This window comes from Macaca mulatta, chromosome 6, assembly GCF_049350105.2.
Source record: "Macaca mulatta isolate MMU2019108-1 chromosome 6, T2T-MMU8v2.0, whole genome shotgun sequence".
NCBI classification, from domain to species: domain Eukaryota; kingdom Metazoa; phylum Chordata; class Mammalia; order Primates; family Cercopithecidae; genus Macaca; species Macaca mulatta.
The window spans coordinates 77,562,923-77,590,774 of record NC_133411.1 but is presented as its reverse complement, the minus strand read 5'-3'; the positions used below and the strand labels follow the sequence as shown (position 1 = coordinate 77,590,774).

The window sequence follows — 27,852 nt, the reverse complement described above, 5'->3', positions numbered from 1 at the left end:
ATCCCAGCTACTCAGGTGGCTGAGGCACAAGAATTGCTTGAACCCGGGAGGTGGAAGTTGCAGTGAGCCGAGATCGTGCCATTGCACTCCAGCCTGGGTGACAGAGCAAGACTCCGTCTCAAAAAAAAAAAAAAAAAAAAGAAAAGAAATGTGGCTAGTCCAAACTCAGATATGCTGTTAAAATGCACAGCGGTAAGTTCGGGGCGGGCAGATCACTTGAGGCCAAGAGTTTGAGACCAGCCTGGTAAACATGGTAAAACCTCATCTCTACTAAAAATACAAAAATTAACCAGGCATGGTGACACATGCCTGTAATCCCACTTACTTGGGAGGCTGAGGCACGAAAATCAAGAATCACTTGAACCCAGAAGGCAGAGGTTGCAGTGAGCCGCGATCACACCCACTGCACTCCAGCCTGGGTGACAGAGCAAGACTGTCTCCAAAAAAATTTAAAAATACACAGTGGATTTCAAAGATATAATATGAAGAAAGAATGTAAAGCATCTCCTGAATCTTTCATTTTTATGTCAATCACATGATGAAATAATGTTTTAGATATCCAAGATTAAGTGAAGTATATTAAAATTAATTTCTTCTTTTGGCCGGGCACGGTGGCTCATGCCTGCAATCCCAGCACTCTGGGAGGCCGCGGCGGGTGGATCACCTGAGGTCAGGAGTTCAAGACCAGCCTGGCTAACCTGGTGAAACCCCCATCTCTACTAAAAATACAAAATTAGCTGGGTGTCGTGGCGGACGCCTGTAATCCCAGCTACTTGGGAGGCTGAGGCAGGAGAATCACTTGAACCTGGGAGGTGGAGGTTGCAGTGAGCCGAGACCATGCCATTGCACTCCGGCCAGGGCAAAAAGAGCGAAACTCTGTCTCAAAAAAAAAAAAAAAAAAAAAATTCTCCTTTTATTTTTCATGAAAGTATAAAATTACATATATGGCTCATGTTATATTTCTACAGTGCTATGAAGCCAAAACTGATGAACTATGAATACATGCAGTTACAGATAATGCTGAAAAAAATGAAAAAATACATATAGCATTATTATATTTATATAAAGTTTTAAAACAGGTAAAACTGGCTGGCCGTGGTGGCTCACACCCATAATTCCAGCACTTTAGGAGGCGGGAAGGTCACCTGAGGTCAGGAATTCGAGACCAGCCTGGCCAACATGGCGAAAACCCATCTCTACTAAAAGTATAAAAATTGGTTGTGCATTGTGGTGGTTACCTGTAATCCCAGCTACTTGGGAGGCCGAGGCAGGAGAATTGCTTGAATCCAGGAGGCAGAGGTTGCAGTGAGCCAAGATTGTGCCACTGCGCTCCAGCCTGGCCAACAGAGTGAGACTCTGTCTCAAAAATAAATAAATCAGGTAAAACTAAACTGAAACGTTTAGGATATACAAGGTGATAAAATAATAAAAGCAGCTAATGATCATAATGTCAGGACAGGGGTCTCCACAGAAAAGGAGAGGACACAGGGAAGGACTTTGAAGTGTTCTGTTTCTTGACGTGGGTAATGAGTATGTATGTTTGCTTGGTCTTTCCTCATGATCTCCTACATACATTGTATGTCCTTTTCTTTATGTATGTTTCAGTTCATCATTATTTACAAAAGCAACACAAAATAAGTGTCAGATTAGTGGTGTACTACTCAATTACTATATTCTCTAGTATGTTTTAAAAACTGTATTGTCATAAACAACTTGTGTCCCCACCATGTTTTAGGCACTAGTAAGGAGGTTAAATAACTGGAACACAACCTCCACATGATATTGTGAAATATGTATTTGGTCTTCATCTCCATTTTCTGGCATACAACTCCTAAAATCTCTGGAATCTCCAAAGTGATAAATGTCCCTTATATGTTAATGAGATGATAGGTTCCTAGCAGCCCTAGGAAGCTTTAGGATGGGAGCTAGGATTAGAGGGTTGGAACTTTTCAGCCCCAAATCCCTCTGGACAGGAAACGGGGGCTGAGGCTTACACTGCTCACCAATGGCCAATGATTTAGTCAATCATGCCTGTGTCATATAGCTTCCATAAAAACCTAAAAGGACTGAATTCACAGAGCTTCTGGACAGCTGAACATGTGCAGGTTCCTGGAGGGTGGCACAACCAGGGAGGGCCCCTTCCCACATACCTCGCCCTGTTCAACTCTTCATCTGGTGTTTGTTGGTATCCATTGTAATATCATCTGTTTGTTCATTCATTCATTCATTCATTCTTAAAAGACAAGGTCTCCCTATGTTGCCCAGGCTGGCCTCAAACTCCTGGGCTCAAGCACTCCTCCTGCCTCATACTCCCGAGTAGCTGCGATCACAGGCGTGCACCACCACATCTGGTTTTCGTAATACCCTTTATAATAAACCAGTAATGATAAGTAGTGTTTCCCTGAGTTCTGCGAGCCACTTTAGCAAATTAATTGAACCCAAGGAGAGACCTGTGTGAATCCTGATTTACTGTAGGTGGGTCAGAAACACAGGCTACAACCTGAGCTTGTGGCTGCTACGTGAAGTGGGGGCAGTCTTGTAGGAATGAGCCCTGAACCTGTGATCTGATGCTATCTCCGGACAGTGTCAGAACTCAACTGATAATTAGAGGACACAGAGCTATTGTCCACTGTAGAACTGATTACTTGGTTGCTGGTGGGGAAAAATCCCCACAAATTCTGGTGATCAGAGGTCACAGATGTGTTGTGACAGAACAGCAGGGGAAACTGTTTTTGCCTACATTACACTCCACTACACTTATCAGGGTTAAAGCTGCAAACTACTTAGAGGAGGAAATCCCTATCAATGTTTGATAGCAAATTTGGAATTCAAAAATTCACTGATAAATCTTCACATGACGAAGGAGCCCAAAACCCCTCAACATTGCTTGTTTTAGATAATGGCAGGAATCACTCTTAAAACTGACAGTATGGAAAGTATTATGCTAAGTGAAAGAAGCCAGTTACAAAAGGCCACATATTACATGAATCCTCCATTTATACAAAATATGCAGAATAGACAAATCTATAGAGACAGAAAGTAGACCGATAGTTGCTTAGGGCTGATGGAACTGGGAGATGACTGCCAGTGGGTAGGTTTCTTTGGAGAGTAATGAAATGTTCTAAAATTAATTGTGGTGATGGTTATACAACTCTGTGAACATACTAAAAATCATTAAACTATCCATTCTAAATGGGTAAATTGTAAAGTATGTTAATTATATCTCAATAAAGCTGTTATTTTCATTTATTAATTTATTTTTTGACAAGGAGTTTCGCTCTTGTCTCCCAGGCTGGAGTGCAGTGGTGCGATCTCAGCTCACCGCAACCTTCGCCTCCTGGGTTCAAGCGATTCTCCTGCCTCAGCCTCCCAAATAGCTGGGATTACAGGCATGCACCACCATGCCTGGCTAATTTTGTACTTTTAGTAGAGATAGGGGTTTCTCCACGTTGGTCAGTGTGGTCTCGAACTCCCGACCTCAGGTGATCCACCTGCCTCGGCCTCCCAAAGTGCTGGGATTACAGGCATAAGCCCCCCGGCCTGGCCTTTTTTTTTTTTTAGATGGAGTCTTGCTCTGTCTCTAGGCTGGAGTGCAGTGGCATCATCTCAGCTAACTGCAACCTCCGCCTCCTGGGTTCAAGTGAATCTCCTGCCTCCCGAGTAGCCAGAATTACAGGCAAGTCGCTGGGATTACAGGTGTGAGCCACCACACCCAGCTAATTTTTATAGTTTTAGTAGAGATGGGATTTCACCATGTTGGCCAGGATGGTCTTGATCTCTTGACCTTGTGATCCGCCGGCCCTCAGCCTCCCAAGGTGCTGGGATTACAGGCATGAGCCATGGCACCCGGCCTGGCCTAAAGCTGTCATTTTTAAAAACTGACAATATATTGCCAGTGCCCATCTAAACAAGGCATTTAAATGGAAGCTTCATTATCATTTGTACAAAACAAAAACGAACATAAAAATATAAACCTTGGCAATCTCTTGAAACAAACATTAGCAATAGGTGACAGTAGTTGTCCTAGCAGAGACAAACTGTCACTCTGAAAGTTGAGAGAAATTCACTTTTCAGTGCAGACCCTTTGATACAATTTGAATTTACAAGTACACGTATCATTTTATTTTTAAAAGCAAACACTTAAAATTGAAAGTTTCAACCATACTTATTGTTTACATGTGACAGACTTTTTAAAAGAGAATAACTAAAGGATTATTTACTTACAATTCATCAGGTCTGTAAGGAGGTGGACTTTCAAGAGGCCTGGATGACATGGCTGATGTCAATGGTCAGCTGATCTTCAGGATGAGCAATGCCCTATAGCTCCCAAGATAAACCAATCTAAGCAACAAAAGTAGGGTTATGGCATCACTACTGAGCTCACAGTTTCTTTCTTTTCTTCACCCCCTCCCCCCCACCGAGACAGTGTCTTACTCTGTCACCTAGGCTGGAGTGCAGTGGTCCAATCACAGCTCACTGCAGCCTTGACCTCCCAAGCTCAAGCCCTCCTCCTACCTCAGCTTCCCAAGTAGCTGGGACTACAGACGTGCACCACCATGCCTGGCTAATTCCTCTATTTTTTGCACAAAAATTTGAAATATATATAATTTCATATTACTTTTGAAAGTTCATATTAAATGAGAACACATATGAAAGTGCACATATAGCAGCACTAGCACATACTAGCTCCTCAATGCAAACTAACAATCTAATGGGTTAAACGCCTTTATCATTAAAAAAGATAATAAAATGTATCTATAAATGGCAGAATTGTAGATATTTTCCCCCTTATCTCCTTTTCCAAGTCTTCAAAACCGAGCATACTTTTTATACAAGGGGAGAAAAAACACTATGCATAGTATTAATTGGTCGTTTTCTGAAATTTTGTCCTAATATTCTTCAGCACAAGTTCCTAAACATCTGAGAAGCAATTTCACTTACCAAGCATTTATTAAGTGCCTACACTAGACCAGGAGAGCCTGTGGGAGTGACGCATGAGAGCCAGCGCTGGGGTCCTGGTTCTTCCAGGCTGGTGTGGTGCTGATACACAGGTGGCTAGCTTATGGAACAGTGAGGAGACCAGGTGGGAACATGGTGGAATGGTGTAGTCTTTTAAAATAAGGTTACAGTAAGAATATAGTGGATGGAGGATGAGTAAGAAAAGGGAGGGCTTTGAAAGTCTAGTGGAAATGTCTCACTTCCTTCAGGTAGGAAACAGGGAGCCAGTTCGTGATTCTCGGCAAGGGAGGTGTAAGTTTGATTTGAAACAGATTTGAAGGACAAAGTCAACAGTAAAAAGAAGCACCTAGAGTCAGCAGCAGCAAACCTAGGTGTGAGGCATCAATGAAAGACTAGCTTAGGAGACAGAAGATGGGAAGGAAACTAACATTCAGCAGACACCTACCGACGTGCTGGGTGCTTTAAACAAAATCCTCCTTTCATCCTCAAAACAACCCTCCATGGTTGATTAGTCACTTTACAGATGCAAAGAGGGTCAGAAAGAGATGTAAAGTAATATGCTCAAGGTTATATGGATGACAGGGAGTCACTCAGAAGTAACTTGAACCCAGATGATCTCCTGTGCTTTTCACTATGCTAGTTTGAAACAGTGAGTTCCATTTGGGAAACACCAGCTTTTGTGGGGAGTGCACAGCTGGTGTTAGCATCCATGAGGAAGTGAAGATGGAGATCGTATGCCTAGGTCTGTAGGTGGATCCATGGGCACTGAGAGCTCTCCAGGAAAAAGACAAGTCTCAGCAAGATCTGGTAAACACACAACTCCCAAACCTACAAAGCTTGAGGATTATTCTAGAAAACTCAGTGCTGGAGACACTGGCAAGGTACTTCCCACATCAGCTACAGAACTTTATGCCACTCCTTAGCTATGTTGAACCAACAATAAATTCTTTCCAGGCTATACCAGTGATTAGTAGAGTAGGGAACTTTGAGATCTACTAGAAGGTAAACTCCACATGAACAGGAATTTTTGCCTGTTTTGTTCACTGATTAAAACAATGCCTGGCACATAGTAGACGTCCAAATAATTTGTTGAATGTTTACAGGAACCAGATTGGACCATGGATATCTCTGCCTGCAAAACCTCTTGTGCTTTCAAGTTGAAGGTAATGGAAAAGTATCAGAGTAACTTTAAAAGGTATGATCCTTGAATGACACTTGAGCAATATCTATAATGAGTATATTAAAGTATCTGATTTGTTTTCCTTTTCTAATAAGGCCTGTACAATCATACATTACTATATTAACAGCAGTACATCAATTTAAACTGTTAAAACTTTTTTTTAAATTAATGGCAGCTCTTTTTTTTTTTTTTTTGAGCCGAGTCTTGCTCTGTCGCCAGGATGGAATGCATTGGCACGATCTCAGCTCACTGCAACCTCTGCCTCCCGGCTTCAAGCAATTCTTCTGCCTCAGCCTCTAGAGTAGCTGGGACTATAGGCGCATGCTGCCACGCCTGGCTAATTGTTTGTATTTTTAGTAAAGACAGGGTTTCACCGTGTTGCGGAGAATTAACTGTCTCAGAATTAAACTCTGCCCAACTGTTAGATAAATCCTCAAAGATGGGAATATAATGTTAATAACACCAACACAATTAGCATAATTTTCCAAAGACATGAAGGAAGATGACTTTTCTACATTTTTGAAAACCACTTTATTAAAGTATACCATATAGAAAAGTGCAGAAATCATAAGTGTACACAGCCCTGTAACTAGCACTCAAGTCAATTTCTCTGTATTTTTTTTTTTTTTTGAGACAAAGCCTCACTCTGTCGCCCAGGAGGAAATGCAGTGCCATCATCTCAGCTCACTGCAACCTGCCTCCCAGGCTCAAGCCATCCCCCCGCCTCAGCCTCCCAAGTAGCTGGACTACAGGCACATGCCATCATGCCTGGCTAATTTTTGTTTTTTTAGTAGAGATAAGGTATCACCATGTTGCCCAAGCTGGTCTCAAACCCCTGAGCTCAAGCTATCCACCTGCCTTGGCCTCCCAAAGTACTGGGATTACAGGCATGAGCCAACACATCTGGTCAATTTCTCTATATTCTAATAATGGTGAAACACACACACAAATGAGCAATTTAGGCCAAAATGTTTTGGTACTATAAAAAGGCAAAAGTCCAAACTGTCTTCCAAACTGATGTTCAGAAAAAGAACATTAAGGAAAACTGATTTTAGGCCAGGCGAGGTGGCTCACACCTGTAATCCCAGCACTTCGGAGGCAGGTGGATCGCTTGAGGCAAGGAATTCAAGACCAGCGGACCAACATGGTGAAACCCCATCTCTACTAAAAATACGAAAACTTAGCCAGGCATGTTGGTGCATGCCTGTAAACCCAGCTCCTTGGGAGGTTGAGGTAGGAGAATTGCTTGAACCTGGGAGGCGGACGTTGCAGTGAGCCAATATTGCGCCATTGCACTCCAGCCTGGGCAAAAAGAGCAAAACTCCGTCTCAAAAAAAAAAAAAAAAAAAAAAAAAAAAGCAAGCTCGTTAAGAACAAGTCCCACCACACCAACTTCACTTCCTTTTCTGGGAAGGTTACCAGACTGGTGGATGACGGGAATGCAGAGAGAAAGAATCCTGAGAATCTTGAGCACATCCTTGTGTGGGTGGGCAGATTCCCAAGGGGCTGAATTATGGCACCCCATTAGCACAAAAGAATGAACCATTTATGTCCACCTGGTGGGAGGTCTCCAGTGGTAACCACAAAGTGGAGGAGACAGCTTATCCAGATTTGCAGCTGACCAAACACACAGGAAAGGATAACTAACCCATTGGCTAGGCCATCAACACTAAGCAAGAACTCTCTGTAAAATAAGAATGATGAGTTTAAAACAACCTAGTGGTTTTAACAGCCCCCATTTACTGGCTCACAATCTGAGACAAATTCTCTATCTCCTCTAAGTGCACTCCTCTGTCAAATGCGGGAATAATCCTGATCTCTGCACTGGGATAAGAAAAAGTCTTAAAGAGCCAAGCGCTGTGGCTCACACCTGTAATCCCAGCACTTTGGGAAGCCGAGGCAGGTGGATCACGAGGTCAAGAGATGGAGGCCATCCTGGTCAACTGGTGAAACCCCATCTCTACTAAAAAAAAAAAATACAAAAATTAGCTGGGCGTGGTGACGTGCTCCTGTAGCCCCAGCTACTCAGGAGGCTGAGGCAAGAGAATCTCTTGAATCCAGGAGGAGGAGGTTGCAGTGAGCAGAGATCGTGCCAATGCACTCCAGCCTGGTGACAGAGCGAGACACCAGCTCAAAAAAACAAAAACAAAAACAAAAACAAAACCCCACAAGAAAAAGTCTTCAAGAAAATGGGCAACAGCATTCATCATAAGGTGGTTATCCTGAAAGTGAGAAATTTCAGTGCTTAGGCACTTAGGTATATTGTATCCATTTTCAAATACAGCTGACCCTCCACATCTGTGGGTTTTAAATCCAGATTCAACCAACCTCAGACAGAAAATATTCAGGGGAAAAAAAACTAAAAATAACAGGGCAGGTACAGTGGTTCACACCTGTAATCCCAACACTCTAGGAAGCTAAGGCAGCAAGATCACTTGAACCCAGGAGTTCAAGACCGACCACAGCAACATAGCAAGACCTCATCTCTACAAAAAATTTTTCTTAAAATTAGCCAGGCATGGTGGCACATGCCTATAAGCTCCAGCTACTCAAGAGACTGAGGTGGGAGGATCTCTTGAGCAGAGGAAGTTGAGGCTGCAGTGAGAGCCATGATCATGTCACTGTATTTCAGCCTGAGTAACATTAATACCTTGTCTAAAAAAAAATAAACAGTAAAACAAAAAAATACAGATTTTTAAAACTACAATATCACAATTCTATGTAGCATTTACACTGTATTAGGTATTATAACTAACCTAAAGATTATTTAAAGTCTACAAGAAGTCTGGGTGCAGTGGCTCACACCTGTAATTCCAGCTCTTTGGGAGCCCAAGATGGGCAGATCACTTGAGGTCAGGAGTTCGACACAGCCTGGCCAACATGATGAAACCCTGTCTCTACTAAAAATACAAAAATTAGCTGGGCATGGTGGTGCATGCCTGTAATCCCAGCTACTTCGGAGGCTGAGGCAGGAGAATCGCTTGAGCCCAGGAGGCAGAGTTTGCAGTGGGACAAGACTGCATCACTGCACTCCAGCCTAGATGATGCAGTGAGATTCTGTCTCGAAATAACAATTAAAAAAAAAAAAAAGTATACAAGAGCATTTAGGCCATATGCAAATACAAAGCTATTTTGTAATAGGGACTTCAGCCTCCTCAGATTTTAGTATCAAGGGGTCCTGGAAGAAACCTCTCACAGATACTGAAGGGTGACTATATTGGTGGCATAAATGAGTCATTTTTAAAATGTAAACTGATTTTTTCTTTTTCTTTTGAGACAGAGTCTAGCTCTGTCGCCCAGCCTGGAATGCAATGGCGTTATCTCGGCTCAATGCAACCTCCACCTCCCAGATTCAAGCGATTCTCCCACCTCAGCCTCCTGAGTAGCTGAGATTACCAGCGCATGCCACCAGGCCAGGCTAAGTTTTGTATTTTTAGTAGAAATGGGGTTTTACCATGTTAACCAAGCTGGTCTCAAACTCCTGACCTCAGGTGATCCACCCGCCTCGGCCTCCCAAAGTGCTGGGATTACAGGCATGAGCCACCACGCCCAGCAGTAAACTGAATTTTTTAAAAGTCAATTCCATAGTACAGTATAGAGGAGAACTAACTTAATAATCGTTCATTTTTAAAGGTGCATTTCTTTGGTAAGAATTTCAACAAAAGCTAACAAGCGATCCCAAACTTTATTCACAGAAATAGTGCTCATATCTAGGAATAATACGCTATTAAAAAGAACGAACAAAACCTGATTTGTACATCATATTCTAAACTACGTGCCTCTCCAGGAGGGTGACTAAGAACGGTAAAGATCTAGAAAAGCTGGCCAGGCACAGTGGCTCACGCCTGTAATCCCAGCACTTTGGGAGGCCAAGGCAGGTGGATCACAAGGTCAGGAGATCGAGACCATCTTGGCCAACATGGTGAAACCTCATCTCTACTAAAAATACGAAAATTAGTTGGGCTTATAATCCCAGCTACTTGGGAGGCTGAGGCAGGAGAATCGCTTGAACCCAGGAGGCAGAGGTTGCAGTAAGCTGAGATTGTGCCGCTGCACTCCAGCCTGGAGTGAGAGCCAGAGTGAGACTCTGGCCCCCCCCCAAAAAAAAAAATCTAGAAAAACCATGTCTTAAGACAAACAATTAGAAAAACAGGAAATGTTTGGCCTGGAGAACTGAACATTAGAAGAATCACTTTAGTAGCCCTGAGGTATCTGAAGAGCTGTCTTTGTTATCCTAGAAATGGTTAAAAAAAAAAAAAAAAAATCCAAAAACCACCATGTTAGGAAGCCTCTCCCTCACCCTGACCCCACACCCCCTCCAAAAATAACGAACAACAAATTGAGCTCATGCAATTTATGCAAAGCTTAAGTTATTTGATATTTTTTTGGAGACCAGACTGGAGGACTTCTAAGGTCTCTGAAATTTCAAAGTGAATCTGTGACTGTGCTTTAAGGCCGGCAGCCAAAGGTGAAAGAGGACCAATGCCCAGCACAGCAACATTAACAATCTGTACATGTGTTGAGTGAAGGAAAAAATAAAATGAGGAATGAAGAGACCACTTATTAACTACATGAACTTATGTCAAGAGTGACAAGGACAGAAGTCAGATAGCTAAATGAGAGTCAGGGGCAAAAGGGAAGCAGCAGATCCTTGTCAAATATGTTAATCTGAAAACCAGCATCTTGAGCTAATGATAATATATAAAAAGCATTCTCCCCTTGACAATGTTTACTGACCAAAAGCTATCTTAATGGAAAACTAAGCTAAGATGAAAAAAACAGGCTGAGGTTGGGTGAGGTGGCTCACACTTGTAATCCCAGTACTTTGGGAAGCCAAGGCAGAGGGATTGTTTGAGCCCAGAACTTCAAGATCAGGCTGGACAACAGAGACTCCGTCTCCATCTTTTAAAAAAAAAAAAAAAAAATATATATATATATATATATATATATATATATAGTAGAAAAAAATAGACTGAAAATGCTTTGCCCTCAAATTATTCTTTAAAGAAAACTCTCAATAAGTGAAAAATAAACATATTTAAGAGAAGTCTGTTCCTTTTAGGGCACATGCAGTAACTGTCAATTTGTCTTTAAAAAGTTTAAGTTGTGCCTTATATTAAATGATTTAGATTATAGGCACATCATTAAATTGTCTAAAAATTTGAAGTTAGGCAGATTTTGTAATAGACTGTGTCAGAAATTGTATTTTTAATAAACCTTCCAAGTGATTTTTTAACACACCACATATTTTGAGAATTGCTGTTTACAATAATGGTGTCAATCCAAAAAGGACATTGATCTTACAATTTCCTGTCTAAAAAGCCCAGATCTTTTACACAGCAGACACCTGCTGTTCACATCTCAGCTCAGATGCCACCTTCTGGGAGATGCCCTCCCAGTCCCTCACTCCATCACACAAAACTTGTTTTTTCAGAGCAAACTCTCCTCTGCCCTCATACCTAAAATTATTTTAGGTATTATCTCCACCCCATCTGGAATGCCTGCATCCCAGGCATCGAATGTCTATTTTGACCACCATTTATATCCCTGGTCCCTGAAACTAGCCCTGGCACAAAGTGATTGTCAATGAGTACTCAATTAATAAAACCAAGTCAATTATTAGAGTTGGGATTTCAATCCAGCAGTGAATGCCTTGAAGTTCTTCACACAACACCCAATCAACACCCAATAAACGCATTTTTTTTTCCTTTATTTCCAACTTCAGTGTGTCAAATGTAATTGAGTAGAGTCTAAGAGAAAGGGAGAAAAAGAGGACAGAACAGTCTGAGAATCACCTGTGAGCCTGTTAGAAAGGCAGAATCCCAGGTCCCACTCCTGACCTCCCAATCAGAATCTGTGTTTTAACAAGATCCCTAGGTGATTCATACTACAGCCAAGACTGGAATCACTGGGTTACGGAACAGCGGCAAGCCTAGGGGTTAAAACGAAAAGCCTAACAGAAATCTACATGGTCTGTTTACTCTCTTATTTCTATAAATAGTAATTTGATGAAAAAGATCCACTGATATTCCAATCAAATAAGCCTTAAAATGCAACTGAAGAAAACTTCCTTCTGGGACGTTCCTGGGAAGGTGAAAGATATTACATCAGATCATTTATGTGGTTAAAAGTAATCTATTATTTTGGAAAGGCAGTAATTCCAACATTACCTTTAGAAGAAAAAAGAATTTTACCATGACATCAAGCAAAATGCGGGAAATCTTGTATCAGGCTACAGGTACTAGTCAATGGTACAAAGGTCCAGAAAAATCCCCCAAATCTGGTTCTGGAATATCAAGGACCGCTGCTTCTGATATTCCTTCCCAGATTAGCTGAAGCAGTTTGCAGGCAAGCCCATGCAACACGTTTCCCCCACAGCATATGCCCGCTTTTAAAACGGAGTTCTACTAAGGTCTGCCTTTTAGAGTTGTTGGGATAATTAAATGAGAAAATACAGAATGCTTTTAGCACAGTGCCTCACGTGCAGGAGACACTGCCCATTATTTCCCGAAATGGCCTGGAAGCTGCCAAAAGGTGGAGAATCATGTCTTAACGACCTCCCTATCCTCCGCTCCATCACCTAACAAAGGAGGCCCCTAATAACTAAATAAATTGCAAAACGACAAAAAAAAAAAAAAAAAAAAAAAAAAGGGTTGCTTTGTTTGAGGAAATATCTGTGCCGCCCCCACACACTCAAAAAGCACCACTAAGAAAATATTCATAAAGGCTGGGCGTGGTGGCTCCTGCCTGTAATCCCAGCACTTTGGGAGGCCGAGGCGGGTGGATCACCTGAGGTCAGCAGTTCGAGATCAGCCTGACCAACATGGCAAAACTCCGTCTCTACTAAAAATACAAAAATTAGCCGTGCATACTAGTGGGTGCCTGCAATCCCAGCTACTCGGGAGGCTGAGCAGGAGAATCACTTGAACCCGGGAGGCAGAGGTTGCAGTGAGCCCAGATCACGCCACTGCACTCCAGCCTGGGAGACACAGTCGGACTCCGTCTCAAAAAAGCAAATAATAATAATAATAAAAACAAAAGAAAGACTCATACGTACAGTGCAAAAGAATTATTGTTACACTTGGGAATGCCTAGTTTTCTAAATCACCATAAGTGCCTTCATGGGAAGCGTTTCTCTTTTCCAGGTATTCCAATAATACACCTGTTGCCTAAGGGCCACACACTAACTGGCCTAGAAAGCTGCCGCCTCCTCGCCCGGGATAATTCCCCAAGCGGGCAGTGTAGCCCGCGAGCCCCGGGTCCGGCCTGAGGATGCCGCGGTTTTCCCCTCGGGCCCGGTGGCTTCCCGAGGAGCACGAAGACCTCGGCGCAGCTCCCAACCCCTAGGCGCAGAGGCCATCTTGGCCCTTGACCCCCGCTCCCCGCAAGCTTCCTTCCACGCAGGCAACATGGCTGGCGCGATGGCCGGCCCAGTCCCGGAGGTCCCCAAACTCCGTGGCCCGGCTGGGCGCGGATCCCGGCGTCCGTGCGCCCCGAGGCGCTCCCGGGCAGCGCGCGCCTGCGTTCGCTGGGCAGGCACCGCCCGGAGGCAGTTCCGCCCCCCTGGCGGCAGCCCTTTTGGTCACGGGTGAGAATCCCAAGCGTGAGCAGCTTCCCTCGAAATTAACTCCGTGAACCCCAGCTTAAATCGGCGCGGGTTCACACAACTCCCAACAAGTGGATTCGAGGTAGCCAGTGTGGCCCACACCGTGACTCCCGGAATATTTCACAGACTGAATCCAGCCCCCGTCTCCCCGGGATACCCAAAGGAGTGGGGTGGGGTGGGAGCCGAAGGGATGAAATTCCCCCCGGGATCTAAGCGGCTCGGACCAGCAAGCAGTCTCTCGCTGCAGCCTCAAGCTTAGGACCCCCAACGAGCTGGGCGCAGGACCCCTCTCCATGAGGGCCGCCCCCCAAAACTGCAGCCCCAGAGCTGATGCAGGATCGTCGCTGTTCAGGAATGTCCTGCCTCATAAAAGTGAAAAGTTGCCCGCGCCGCTGAGGCACTGCTAGCTTTAAGCGTCTCCGCGGAATAAAGCTTGATCGGCGGCTCCAAGCCGCCCCTTGCCCGGGGAGGCAGCCTCCCAAGTTGGCCGGTGCTGCTCTCTCCGCAGACCCGCGCCTCTCCGGTTCCCACGAGTCCCAGCCCGGGGACGAAACTGCCACCGAAACCAGCGCGGAGCGTCCTCCCCCCCGCACCTCCCCTAACAGAGGCGCCGCGGTCCCCCCACGGGGACCCTGGGGGCTCCAGTGCGCCCCTGACGCCACGCCCAACACTCACCCACTGGCCGCACCTGGGCCCGACCCTCCGGGGACCAACCGAGCCAGTGAGGGCGCTCACCTGGCGGGCGCACCTGACGCCGCGCCGACCGCCAGCGCGCAGCCAGGGACTGGGCTGGGGACGTCTCCTCCCCCTCCTCTCTCTCTTTCCCCTCCTCCCCCTTCTCCCTACAACCGGCCCTGCCCCCGGGCATGCGCACCAACGTGTAGGGGGGTGCGGGAAGCCTGCGGGCCAGCCCCGAGAGACCCACCTGCTGCGTCCCGGACGGGCTTCTCGGCGCTCTGACCCTAGCTCTCGGTTCTTGCCGCCTCCGCCGGAGGAAGCAGGGAGGGAGAGGTGGGCGCGGGAGTGTAGGTGTGGTGTGTTGGCCTCCTCCCTCGGTGACCCATTCACCTGAAACTCGGATGGGAGGGGGCGGGAGGACGCAGCCCTGCTTCCCACACCCTGCCAGCGCGCTGTTAAAGGAACCGCGCGATGTTCCGGCCGGAGGGGCGGAGCGCAGAGGAGCAGCGCGGGCTCCCAGGGGGCAGCACGCATGGGGGTCCTGGACCACCTAGGGGTGCGTTTGGTGCTCCGCCTGCTTCACATGGAACCTTGGGTGTCTGACGGAGAGACGTCGAACGAGGTCCGGAGGGGACTGTTTCCTCCGGAAAGGGTCTAGGCACTAAGCACTTTGATAGGAAAGGCACGTCCTCTCGGGACACTTTTCTGCTTCCAAAATTTGATTGAACTGTTGCTGGAAAAAGGCATCTAGATGTGTTGCTCCCACGAAAGACTCCTGGGAAAATTTCAAAACTCGTGTGTAAATATTGGCGCTATTTCTGAATCTCTAGATTCAGAAATAAGACAATTACTTAGTGGGGATAAAATGAGGGTGAACTACTGTAGCTGTTAGTTGCCGTCCAGCAAGCTAAAGTGCATAATACACAGTTTACACATCACCACCTCAGGGTCCTCCCCTGCCCACCCGTTCCGAAATGTAACTGGTCCGCTCTTGGGGACGGGGAGATTTAAACTATTATGGCTCTTTGGCCTAAGAAAAAGCACCTTATACTTTGTTTACCAACCTGTAGTGCTTTAAGAACCCTACTTAAAAAGCAAAATAAACCTGGTTTATTTGTTTATTTTTTTAAGAAAACGAAAAAGCACCTTAGTCCTGGGTGCTGTATTCTATTTCTTGATCTGGATTATGGTTCCAAAGGAAATTTCATAGTCTGCACTTAACACTGTGTATGTTTTTATGTATGTTTGTTGTTTTTGAACATATTTTTAAATTGTACTCCAGGATGAGGTAATTATAGTTCTTGGCATTTAACTACCTGCATTGAAAGCGAACTGTTAGGTTTCTTAAATCCTGCTTGTCTTTGCGTTCCAATCTGGAATGTCAGCATTGCTAATAAATTTCTATCCAATCCCACCCACTTCTCTACCTTTAATTAAATGGTTGGAGATGTGACTCTCCCATACATTAGATCTTAAGGCACAATTCATACTTAAGGAAGTAAAAGCACCATGTAAATATGAGGTATTTCAGATGATGACAGCTTTAATGAGTAATTAATTTAATTGGTATTTTTTTCGTGGAAGTCATTGCCACAAATGCTTTAATATGACTATGTAGTTTTTGAATGATGCAGTTTAAATTGGTATTGTTAACACTGGGGAAGTCAGGTTAATCCTCTTAATGTTCCCTGTCAGATTACTGAAATCTCCAAACATTCCACTTGGTTTATAATTAAACAAGGGAACATTTCCTAATACTCTCAGATTTGTAAACACATGTCCATTATTTTATAATGTATTTTGATATGTTCTGAAGAGGAGATCTTAGGAGTTTTTTTCCACTTTATAAAAGAGTTCACATACCATAAAATTCACCCTTTTAAAGGGCACGTACAATTCAGTGGGTTTTAGTATACTCACCAGATTGTACAACCATCACCACCATCTAATTCCATTTTAATCACCCCCAAAAGAAACCCCATGCCCATTAATAGTCACTCTCCATTTCCCCTCTCCCCTCATCCCTCGGCAACCACTAATGTACTTTCTGTCTCTATTAATTTGCCTGTTCTGGACATTTTATATGAATGGATAATACAATATGTGCCCTTTGTGTCTGTCTTCTTTCACTTAGCATAATGTTTTAAAGGTTCATCCATGTTGTAGTGTGTATCAGTACTTTGTTCCTTTTTATAACTGAATAATATTCCGTTGTATCGATGTATCACATTTTGTTTAATCATTCATCTGTTGATGAACATTTGGGTTGTTTTTCCTTTGGGGATGCTATGAATAATGTTACTATGAATATTTGTGTACAAGTTTTTTTGTGGATGTATGTTTTCAGTTCTCTTGGTAAATTAGGTTTTTAAATTAAACTTTTTATCATTTTAAGATAATAATTTATGCATATCATGTTATTTTGCTTATTCCCACCCTAAACCTAAACTCAAAGACATGTTGTGTTGGGTAGAAGGTTAGCTTTCATATTTTATTTGCTTTCCCAATTCATTCCTTCAACTATTTTCTGAGTGCTCTGTACACATGAGTGAACAAAACTCAAAAATCTCTGTGAAACTTACTTTCTAGTTAGTTCTGAGTTCATCCATATGGAATAATAGGATTCATTAAGTTGAAATATATGAATTCTATTTTATTCGCTTGAGATTAATTTTCTAAACAACACAGCATCAAAAGAACAGTTAACTATTGCCCAATATTGTATATATTTGGTAGTTGAAAGTGTCTAGAAAGAAAAATCCAGCCTTAAAACTTAAACACATCATTCTTCAATACCAAAACAAAATTTGTTGGATGTTAAATGATGCCATGCTCAATTTAATCTAAAATTTACATAATCATAAATTATAGCAAAATTTAACTACTATATTGTTACCAAATATTCCTTCTTGGCAACTCACATTAGTATTGAGTAGTATCCACTATTGGATATTACTTAATGAAAATCCCCATGACTCAGAGCAATGTAAATATTATTCTCAGAAGAACCCCATGATTAGAAGCTTGTTGACTTTACCTGCAGTCAAATGGATGATAAGATGAAAAAACAATTTTTTTTCTCCTTTTTTATGTGTAAAAGAGAAACTTAAGAGCTCAGATTATGGTGTCAGAAATTTCATTTGAAATTCCAGTGTTGCTACCTGGTAGCTGGGTAGGACTAAAGGAAATTAAACTACATAAGCCTCATTTTTTTCCACCGTAAATTTGAGATGATAATAAACAATACTATCTTTATAAGTCTGTTGGTGGGAATGTGGAACATTCACCAAGACAGTCTATATGCTGAGCCATGAAACAAGTCTCAATAAATTTAACAAGCCATTGCTGTATCCTATCTGCCTGAAATAGGAATTCTATAACTTTGTGTTGGATGAATGAATGAATGACTATAGCCCTGTTTCCCAAATCCAACGTACCTGTGGAATCTTGTCCTCCTCTCAGATGGCCTCCTGCCATTGTGAAACCTGCACATTCCTTAGTAGCATTTCAAGGCTTACATTCTAGTACTAGGGTTTAGAGGGGAAAAGACGGGAGATTAAAATAGTTCCACGGTTTCCACTCTGCCTTGCCTACTTAGTAAATGAATTCAAGCACTGGTATGTGTCCAAGGCAACTCAGTTTGGAGTTGCTGAGGGCCTGGCCTGAAAGGCCTCTGGTATCTCTGCCCAATTATGAAGAGGGAGGCTCCTGGTCCACACAGGAGAGTTTCCTTGGACAGGTGTATGGAAGAATTTATGGGGCAGCCACTAGGAAGACAATTTCTAAAAGGATGATTACACTAGATGAGTAAACCTTTATCTCCTCAATTCCTATGTGTTAAGCAAGATCCTCCTGGGAGGAATCCACATTTAAACAAAGAGACTCAGCACCTGAGCAGGAACTGCAACAGGTGGAAGAATAACAATAGCACCATTTACTCAGGGAAAAACATGTTATAAGTACTATGCTAAGTGTTTTTTTGGTTTTCTGTTTGTTTGTTTTGAAACGGAGTCTCATCTGTAGCCCAGGCTGGAGTGCAGTGGTGTGATCGGCTCACTGTAACCTCCGCCTCCCAGGCTCAAATGATTCTCCTACCTCGGCCTCCCGAATAGCTGCGACTACAGGCACCTGCCACCACGACTGGCTAATTTTTGTATTTTTAGTAGAGACGGGGGTTTCACCTTGTTGGTCAGGCTGGTCTCGAACTCCTGACCTCAGGTGATACCCATGCCTTGGCCTCTCAAAGCACTGGGATTACAGGGATGAGCCACCATGCCTGGCAGTTTTATGGGTTTTTTTATTTTTTTCTATTTTTGGGGAGTTTTTTGAGATAGAGTCTCCCTCTGTTGCCCAGGCTGGAGTGCAATGGCGCGATCTTAGCTCACTGCAACCTCTGCCTCCCAGGTTCAAGCGATTCTCCTGCCTCAGCCTCCCAAGTAGCTGGGATTACAGGTGCCCACCACCATGCCCAGCTAATTTTGTATGCTTAGTAGAGTTGGGGTTTCTCCATGTTGGTCAGGCTGGTCTCCAACTCCTGACCTCAAGTGATCCACTCACCTCAGCTTCCCAAAGTGCTGGGATTACAGGCGTGAGCCACCACGCCTGGCCCTGGCTGAATATTTTTATTTTTTATTTTTTTGGTCTTTACAACAACCTTATGATGTACTATTATTTTCCCCATTTTACACATAGGAAAACTAAAGCTCAGAAAGTATTGATGATTTACTCAAGTTGTCTACTAAGTTGTAGAGTCAGGATTCAAAAACAGGTCATCTGATTCCTGAACGAATGTTCTTAACAGTTTTACTATATTTTAGGACTACTTTTTGTCTATAGGCAATATTCTGTTTCTTACCGAGTCCAAGTTACATGGCTGTTAGCCTTACAACAATTTATCAAGCTGTACATAAATGTTTTATATACATTTTTGTAGGAATTTTGCATTTCATAATTTAAAAAAAATTATTTTGAGTCACCTCTGTCACCCAGGCTGGAGTGTAATACCATGATTATGGCTCACTGCAGCCTTTATCTCCTGGGCTCAAGCAATCCTCCCACGTCAGCCTCCTGGGTAGCTGAGACTACAGGCATGCACCCACAACTGGCTGTTTTTTTTTGTTTTTTGTTTTTTTTTTAGTAAAGATGAGATCAGACCGGGCGCAGTGGCTCATGCCTGTAATCCCAGCATTTTGGGAGGCCGAGGCGGGTGGATCACTTGAAGTCAGGAGTTCCAGACCAGCTTGGCCAACATGGTGAAACCTCGTCTCTACTAAAAATACAAAAAACATTAGCCCAGCGTGGTGGCAGCACCTGTAATCTCAGTTACTTGGGAGGCTAGGGCAGGAGAATCGCTTGAAACCAGGATGAGAGACTGCAGTAAGTCAAGATTGCACCATTGCACTCCAGCCTGGGTGACAGAGTGAGACTCCATCTCAAAAAATATATAAATATAAATATAAATAAATAGAGATGAGGTCTCTCTATGTTGCCCAGGCTGGTCTCAAATTCTTGGGCTCAAGTAGTCCTCCCATCTCTGCCTCCCAAAGTGCTGGGATTACAGGTGTGAGCCACCACTCCCGGCCAAAATTTGCTGATAGGATTTAGTTAGAGACCTACATCCAGGATTTTTGTTTTGTGAATAATGTTTTTCAAATACCAACAGAAAATACATTCATGGGATCAGAGTAAGTTGAGATCATCATCTAAAGAGAGAGTAAATGAGTTTGGTGTGGGACAGAATATTGCTACAATTATAAGGATAATACAGAGAAAGAGATTTGGGACTGATTTTTTAAAATTTTATCAGTCATCTATTGCAGTGGAAAATTGGCCTTGCAGGCTTTTTCAGGAACTAGCCTTCCTGAATCTTTTAAGCTCAAAAAAGGAAAGAGGAAAAAGTAAACATTAACCAAATACTGCCTTCACTTACCTGCTTTTAACTTCACGGGGCTCTTTACCTCCTGTGTCCCCAAACTGGAAAGGTAATAATAATTATCTTGTAATTTAGCATAAGGAATCCTAACCCTAGGAAAATCACTTGAACTGGGTCAGTGTGAAACCAACACACTTTAAGCAGATCACAAATTTCTCTTATTCTTTGGTTTTGAGGTACAGGACTCCTTTTATTCGATATAGGGGTTTCCAAATAGCAGCTTTTCTTGTTTTTTGTTTTTGTTTGAGACAGAGTGTCGGAGTCTCACTCTGTCTCCCAGGCTGGAGTGCAGTGGCACAATCTCGGCTCACTGCAACCTCCACCTGCTGGGTTCAAGCATCCTCCTGCCTCAGCCTCCCGAGTAGCTGGGATTACAGGCGCACACCACCACACCTGGCTAATTGTTGTATTTTTAGTAGAGATGGGGTTTCGCTATGTTGGCCAAGCTGGTCTTGAACTCCTGACATCAAGTGATCTGCCCTCTTCAGCCTCCAAAGTGCTGGGATTACAGGCATGAGCCACTGCACCTGGCTCCATATGGCAGCTTTTCTGATTTTACTTGGAGTTTCTTTAGGAGAAACTCAAGGAGCCTACAAGCAAAAACTCACTACAGTTCCTGAAATGTTGTTGTTGGCTGACACAGGGTACAGCGTAAGTGGTACATATGGCAATTGTATGTGAAAAGGAGTATTTATTCAGTCAGGAAATATTTACCTCAGTACCTGCTGTATACCAGACCCTGTTCTAAGCCCTGGAAATACAGTGGACTCAGGACAGACAAGGTCCTTTATGGAAGTTTAGGGAGGAAATAGTTAGGAGAGGAAATACAACAAAGATGATGAAACTGAAAATAAACAAGATAATGATAAGTGACTTGGAGAAACTAAACCAGCTAAGGGGACAGAGAAGGCTAGGAGAGGCAGGTGGAGGAACAGCTGCCTTGTAGAGTGGTCACAGGTGGCTGCTCTGAAGAGGTGACATTTGAGCCAAGACTTCTAGTGAGAAGGAATCAGCCATGCAAAGATCTGTGACAAGAACATTCTAGGGCTAGAATCCAGGACCGCTTTGGACATTCAAAGCAAAGAAAGGAAGAGGAAGGGGAGCGTGGGGGAGATGAAACACAAGGAAGGCAGAGGTCAGATCTTGGATGCTGTGCTACAAACTGTCTGGGCTTCTTTTTCTTTTTCTTTGTTTTGAGACAGGGTCTCACTTTCCCCAGGGCTGCGGTGCAGTGGTGCAATCCTGGCTCACTGCAACCTCAATCTCTGGGTTCAAGTGATCCCCTCTGCTCAGCCTCCTGAGTAGCTGGGACTATAGGTGCATGCCACCGCATCTGGCAAACTTTTTATTTTATTTATTTATCTGTTTTGTAGTGACAGGGGTCTCACTTTGTTGCCCAGGCTGTTCTCGAACTCTTGGGCTCAAGCAATTCTCCCACTTCAGCATCCCAAAGTGCTGGGATTACAGACATGAGCCACCGCACCCAGCCGAGTGTCTGTTTTCTTCTAACTGCAACAGGAAGGCTTTGAAGGGTGATGAATTATGTTTGGAATGTTGTGAAATTCTGAATGTTAACCTAAATATTTTCCTGTTTTTAGACTAATGTTTTGTAACGCTTGAGCATTTTATCTTTAAAGTTTGTGGCTTCTGAATAGAAAGGACTAAACTTGAGAAAGAGAGTCTGGGTGATCTGAAACCCAGTTAATAGGATCTGGAGAAATGCATACGACTCCTATTCATCTTCCTACATGAATCTTAATTAGAAAGATTGGCCTTTGTGCCTGAGAGGTCTGCTGACAGTGCCAAGGGTGGAAAGAGACATAGTAGGAGAAGCTCTACCGTAATGCCATGATGTTTTAAAATGTTTTTTCTGTATTTTCTAAAATTTCTCAATGAATAGGCATGCATTATCTCCAACAATTAGGAAAATAACATATTTTATATTTATTTATTTATTTATTTATTTATGTATTTATTTATTTTTGAGACAGGGTCTCACTCTGTTGCCCAGACTGGAGTGCAGTGGCATGATCTCGGCTCACTGCAATCTCCACCTCCCAGGTTCAAGTGATTCTCCTGCCGCAGCCTCCCAAGTAGCTGGGATTACAGATGCCAGTCACCACACCTGGCTAATTTTTTGTATTTTTGGTAGAGATGGGGTTTCACCATGTTGGTCTCGAACTCCTGACCTCAAATAATCTACTTGCCTCGACCTCCCAAAGTGCTGGGATTGCAGGCGTGAGACATCACACCCGGCCATATTTTAATTTTTTCCCTAATTTACTGCGTTGAAAATTTCAAACCCATAGAAATGTTGGCTGGGCATAGTGGCTCACACCTGTAATCCCAACACTTTGGGAGGCCGAGATGGGAAGATTGCTTGAGCCGAGAAATTTGAAATCAGCCTGGGCAACATAGGGAGACCCCATCTCTACAAGAAGTTTTTAAAAATTAGCTGGGCATGGTGTCACACCCCTGTAATCCCCGCTACTCAAAAAGCTGAGGTGGGAGGATTGCTTGATCCCCCAAGATAGAGGCAGCGGTGAGCTGCAATCATGCCACTGCACTCCTGCCTGGGCAACACAGCAAGACCATGTCTCAAAAAGAAACAAACAAACAAACAAAAGTTGAGAAATAGTACAATGAATTATATCCTTCACCTAAATTCACCAATTGTTAACATTGCCCACATTTGTTTTTTCTCTCTCACACATATAATAAAAAGTATACATAGTATAATTTTTTTAACTATTATTTATTTCGAGACCAGGTTATGAGATTGCCTAATTTTTGTATTTTTGGTAGAGACAGGGTTTTGCCATGTTGCCCAAACTGGTCTTGAACTCCTGGGCTCAAGCAATCTACCCACCTCAGCCTCACAAAGTGCTGGGATTACAGGTATGAGCCACCGCTCCTGGCCCATGGTATACTTTTTTTGCCCAACCATTTATACTCTAACATTTATACTTTTTTGTTCAGCTTTCTAAAATGAACTATTAGATATAATAATACCTTACCCTAACTACTTCAGCATGTATCTCCTAAGAATCAAGACATCCTTCTGTATAACTACCATATCATGAACACATCTGCAAGCAAACATTAATATAGATTATATTTACATTGTTCTAATTATTCCAAAAATATCCTCTACACACACACACACACACATGTGTGTGTGTATATATATATGTGTGTATATATATGTTCTTTTTTAAAATCCAGGAGCCAATCAAGGATCATCCTCACATCTCACCATCATGCCTTTTTTTTTCTTTTTTTGAGACTGGGTCTTGCTCTGTTGCCCAGGCTGGAGTGCAGTGGCACGATCTCAGCTCACTGCAACCTGTCTCCCAGGTTCAAGCAATTCTTGCACCTCAGCCTCCCAAGGAGCTGGGACTACAGGCACCTGCCACCAGGTCCAGCTAATTTTTGTATTTTTAGTAGAGACAGGGTTTTACCATGTTGGCCTGACCTCATGGCTAGTCCCAAACTCCTGACCTCAAGTGATATGCCTGCCTCAACCTCCCAAAATGTAAGTCTCCTTAAATCTTGAACAGTTCCAGTGCCATTTTTGTCTTTCATGACACTGCCATTTATTTAAGAATCTGGTCCAGTTGTCCTGTTGCACGTCTCACAACTAGGACTTGTATTTTCCTTCCTCATTGTTAGATTTAAAGGAAACATTTTGGCAAAAATACTACACAGGTGATGTTGTGGACCTCATAGAACATTACATCAGGAGGCTATCACTATCAAGTTGTCCCAGGATAGGTGATGATAAGTTAGAATGCTTGGTTCAGGGGGTGCTCTCCAGATCTCTCTTTTCTCTTTGTAATTTGTAAGTATTCCATGGAGCCATGCTTTGATTCTGTGTGACTCTCTTATTCCCCAACGACCTTTCACCCAACGAAAGCTTTCAGTGTCCACTGCTGATCCATCATTGCATTGGCTGTTGCATTATGGTTATTTTCTAATACTATCAACTATTAGCATCAACACTATTTAATACTACCAAGGGAAATTTTTAAAAAATTTTAAGTATAGGCCGGGCTCGGTGGCTCACGCCTGTAATCCCAGCACTTTGGGAGGCCCAGGCAGGTGGATCACGAGGTCAGGGGTTGGCCAATATGGTGAAACCTGGCCAATAGGGTGAAACCCCATCTCTACTAAAAATAAAATTTAGCTGGGCGTGGTGGCGTGAGCCTGTAGTCCTAGCTACTTGGGAGGCTGCAGTGAGCCAAAATTGCGCCACTGCACTCCAGCCTGGGCAACAGAGTAAGACTCTGTCTCAAAAAAAAAAAAAAAGAATTTAAGTGTAGGCCAGGCATGGTGGTTCATACCTGTAATCCCAGCACTTTGAGAGGCTGAGGTGGGCGGATCATGAGGTCAGGAGATTGAGAGCATCCTGGCCAACATGGTGAAACCCATCTCTACTAAAAATACAAAAGTTAGCGGGGCATGGTGGCGCATGCCTGTAGTCCCACCTACTCAGGAGGCTGAGGCAGGAGAATTGCTTTAGCCCAGGAGGTGGAGGCTGCAGTGAGCCGAGACCACGCCCCTGCACTCCAGCCTGGGCAACAGTGAGACTGTCTCAAAAAAAAAAAAAAATAGTTTGAGAAAAAGAAGTTGGAACAGACTCTAAAATCATTAAAATATCGACTTTTCATGACACATTTTCTTTCTATTTTGCCTTTAATGAGTCAACCAATGCCCTCACCTCCATAATAGGATGTGTTACTTTTTTATTTACTGAGGAGGGTAGATGATACAGGAAGAAATCAAAGCATACTTTTTGTTTTTTGTTTTTTAAGACAGAGCCTTGCTCTGTTGCCCAGGCTGGAGCGCAGTGGCACCATCATAGCTCACTGCAACCTTGAACTCCTAAGCTCCAGCAATCCTCCCACCTCACCATGTCCAGCTAAGTTTTAAAATGTTTTGTAGAGACGAGGTCTCCCTACGTTGCCTAGGCTGGTCTGAAACTCCTGGGCTCAAGCAGTCCTCTCTCCTCAATCCCCCAGAGTGCTGGGATTACAGGTATGAGCCATCACAACTGGCCCAAAGCATATTTTTTTGGACAGCACTCTTCCTTCACGTAGTCTAGGACAGGGGTCCCCATCCCCCAGGCCACGGTCCATGGTCTCTTAGGAATCGAGCCTCTCACCTCCTGCATGGACTGGCACGGTGGAAATAGCTAATTTAGGATGTAAGTGGCTGGCGAGCATGTTAGGCTTCATCTCTATTTATAGTTGCTCCCCATCCCTCTGAGCTTACCGTCTGAGTTTCGCCTTCTGTCAGATCAGCAGCAGCATTAGATTCTCATAGGAGCATGAACCCTATGGTGAACCAGGGATGCGAAGGATCTAGGTTGCAGCTTCTTCTCATAATCTAATGCCTGATGATCTATCACTTTCTCCCATCACCCTCATTTGGGACCATCTAGTTGTAAGAAAACAAGCTCAGGGCTCTCACTGATTCTATATTATGATGAGTTAAATAATTATTTCACTAAATCTTACAATGTAATAATAATATTAATAAAGTGCACAACAAATGTAATGCGCTGGAATGATCCTGAAACCATCCCCCTCTGCCCTGATCCATGGAAGAATTATCTTTCACGAAACCGATTCCTAGGCCAAAGAAGTTGGGGACCACTCATCTAGAAGATGAGGCATACACTCATAAAAATTAAAAATAAAATGAAAAGGCCGGGCGCAGTGGCTCACACCCGTAATCCCAGCACTTTAGGAGGCCGAGGGGGGCAGATCACGAGGTCAGGAGATCGAGACCATCCTAGCTAACACAGTGAAACCCTGTCTCTACTAAAAATACAAAAAAATTAGCCAGGCATGGTGGAGGGCGCCTGTAGTCCCAGCTACTTGGGAGGCTGAGACAGGAGAATGGCGTGAACCTGGGAGACACAGCTTGCAGTGAGCTGAGATCTTGCCACTGCCCTCTAGCCTGGGTTACAGAGCGAGACTCTGTCTCAAACAAATAAAATGAAATAAAATAAAAGGACAGATAATTGGCAGATGAGTGGCAGAGATAAGGCCACTCTTTTTTTTTTTTTTTTTTTTTTTGAGATGGAGTCTCGCTCTGTCACCCAGGCGCTATCTCGGCTCACTGCAACCTCTGCCTCCCGGGTTGAAACAATTCTCCTGACTCAGCCTCCAGAGTAGCTGGAATTACAGGCACCCACCACCACGCCCAGCTAATTTTTGTATTTTTAGTAGAGACAGGGTTTCACCAAGTTGGCCAGGCTGGTCTCGAACTCCTGACTTCAGGTGATCCACCCACCTCAGCCTCCCAAAGTGCTAGGATTATAGGCATGAGCCACCACGCCTGGCCCACTCTCTCTTCTAAGTGGAACTGCTCACCTGGCTGCCCATCTGTCCCTCCCACTCTTGTCTCTGTGACTTGCCCTTTGCTCATACTAATTTCTCTACCTGGAACATTCTCTTCCCAACTTTGCATCTGGAAGTTCATATTCTAAAATAGTGCCAGTGCTTCAAGACTGAGCTGAGATACAATCTCTTTAATTTATTATTATTTTTTAAAACCTCCTTTAGGCCAGGCGTGGTGGCTCACGCCTGTAATTCCAGCACTTTGGGAGGCCGAGGCAGGCAGATCACCTGAAGTCAGGAGTTTGAGACCAGCCTGGCCAATATGGTAAAACCCCATCTCTACTAAAAATACAAAAACTAGCCTGGTGTGGTGGCACATGTCTGTTATCCCAGCTACTTGGGAGGCTGAGGCAGGAGAATGACTTGGACCCAGGAGGCAGAAGTTGCAGTGAACCCCAGATCATGCCATTGCACTCCAGCCTGGGCAACACAGCAAGACTCCATCTCAAAAACAAAAACAAACAAACACACAAAAACAAAAACAAAAAAAACTGGGCCGGGCGTGGTGGCTCATGCCTGTAATCCCAGGACTTTGGGAGGCCAAGGTGGGTGGATCACAAGGTCAGCCATCTCTACTAAAAATACAAAAAATTAACCAGGCGTGGTGGCGGGCGCCTGTAGTCCCAGCTCCTCGGGAGGCTAAGGCAGGAGAATTGCTTGAACCCAAGAGGCAGTGGTTACAGTGAGCTGAGATCACGCCACTGGACTCCAGCCTGGGTGACAGAGCAAGACTCTGTCTCAAAAAAAAACAAAAACAAAAAACTCCTTTAATTTCTTTTCTTCTCCAAGAAGTGGCTTCCTCCTATTCTGCATATACTTCATAAACAATTTAAATCAGCCGGGTGCGGTGGCTCACGCCTGTAATCCCAGCACTTTGGGAAGCTGAGGCTGGCAGTTCACCTTAGGTCAGGAGTTCAAGACCAGCCTGGCCAACATGGCAAAACCCCATCTCTACTAAAAGTACAAAAAAATTAGCCAGCCATGGCGGTGTGTGCCTGTAATCCCAGCTACTCAGGAGGCTGAGGCAGGAGAATTGCTTGAACCTGGGAGGCAGAGGTTGCAGTGAGCCGAGATTATGCCACTCTACTCC

General features: G+C 43.8%; 1 protein-coding gene across 4 annotated transcripts in view; it reads right to left on the bottom strand.

Moving 5' to 3' along the window:
• OCLN (occludin) overlaps positions 1 to 14,896 on the bottom strand; it is a 60,248-nt gene extending 45,352 nt beyond the window's left edge. The window contains exons 1-2 of one of the 4 annotated variants that reach the window (XM_001094789.5): positions 14,671 to 14,896; positions 4,225 to 4,341 (exon numbers count right to left, since the gene is read on the bottom strand). In XM_001094789.5, the coding sequence (XP_001094789.1) occupies positions 4,225 to 4,274 (50 nt within the window). In that variant the 5' untranslated portion in view covers positions 4,275 to 4,341; positions 14,671 to 14,896. Of the gene's footprint in view, positions 1 to 4,224; positions 4,342 to 14,420; positions 14,532 to 14,670 lie in introns of those variants that run through there. The other 3 variants (XM_001095022.5, XM_078004856.1, XM_015140249.3) reach the window with 3 other exon arrangements.
• Positions 14,897 to 27,852: the final 12,956 nt, after the last annotated feature.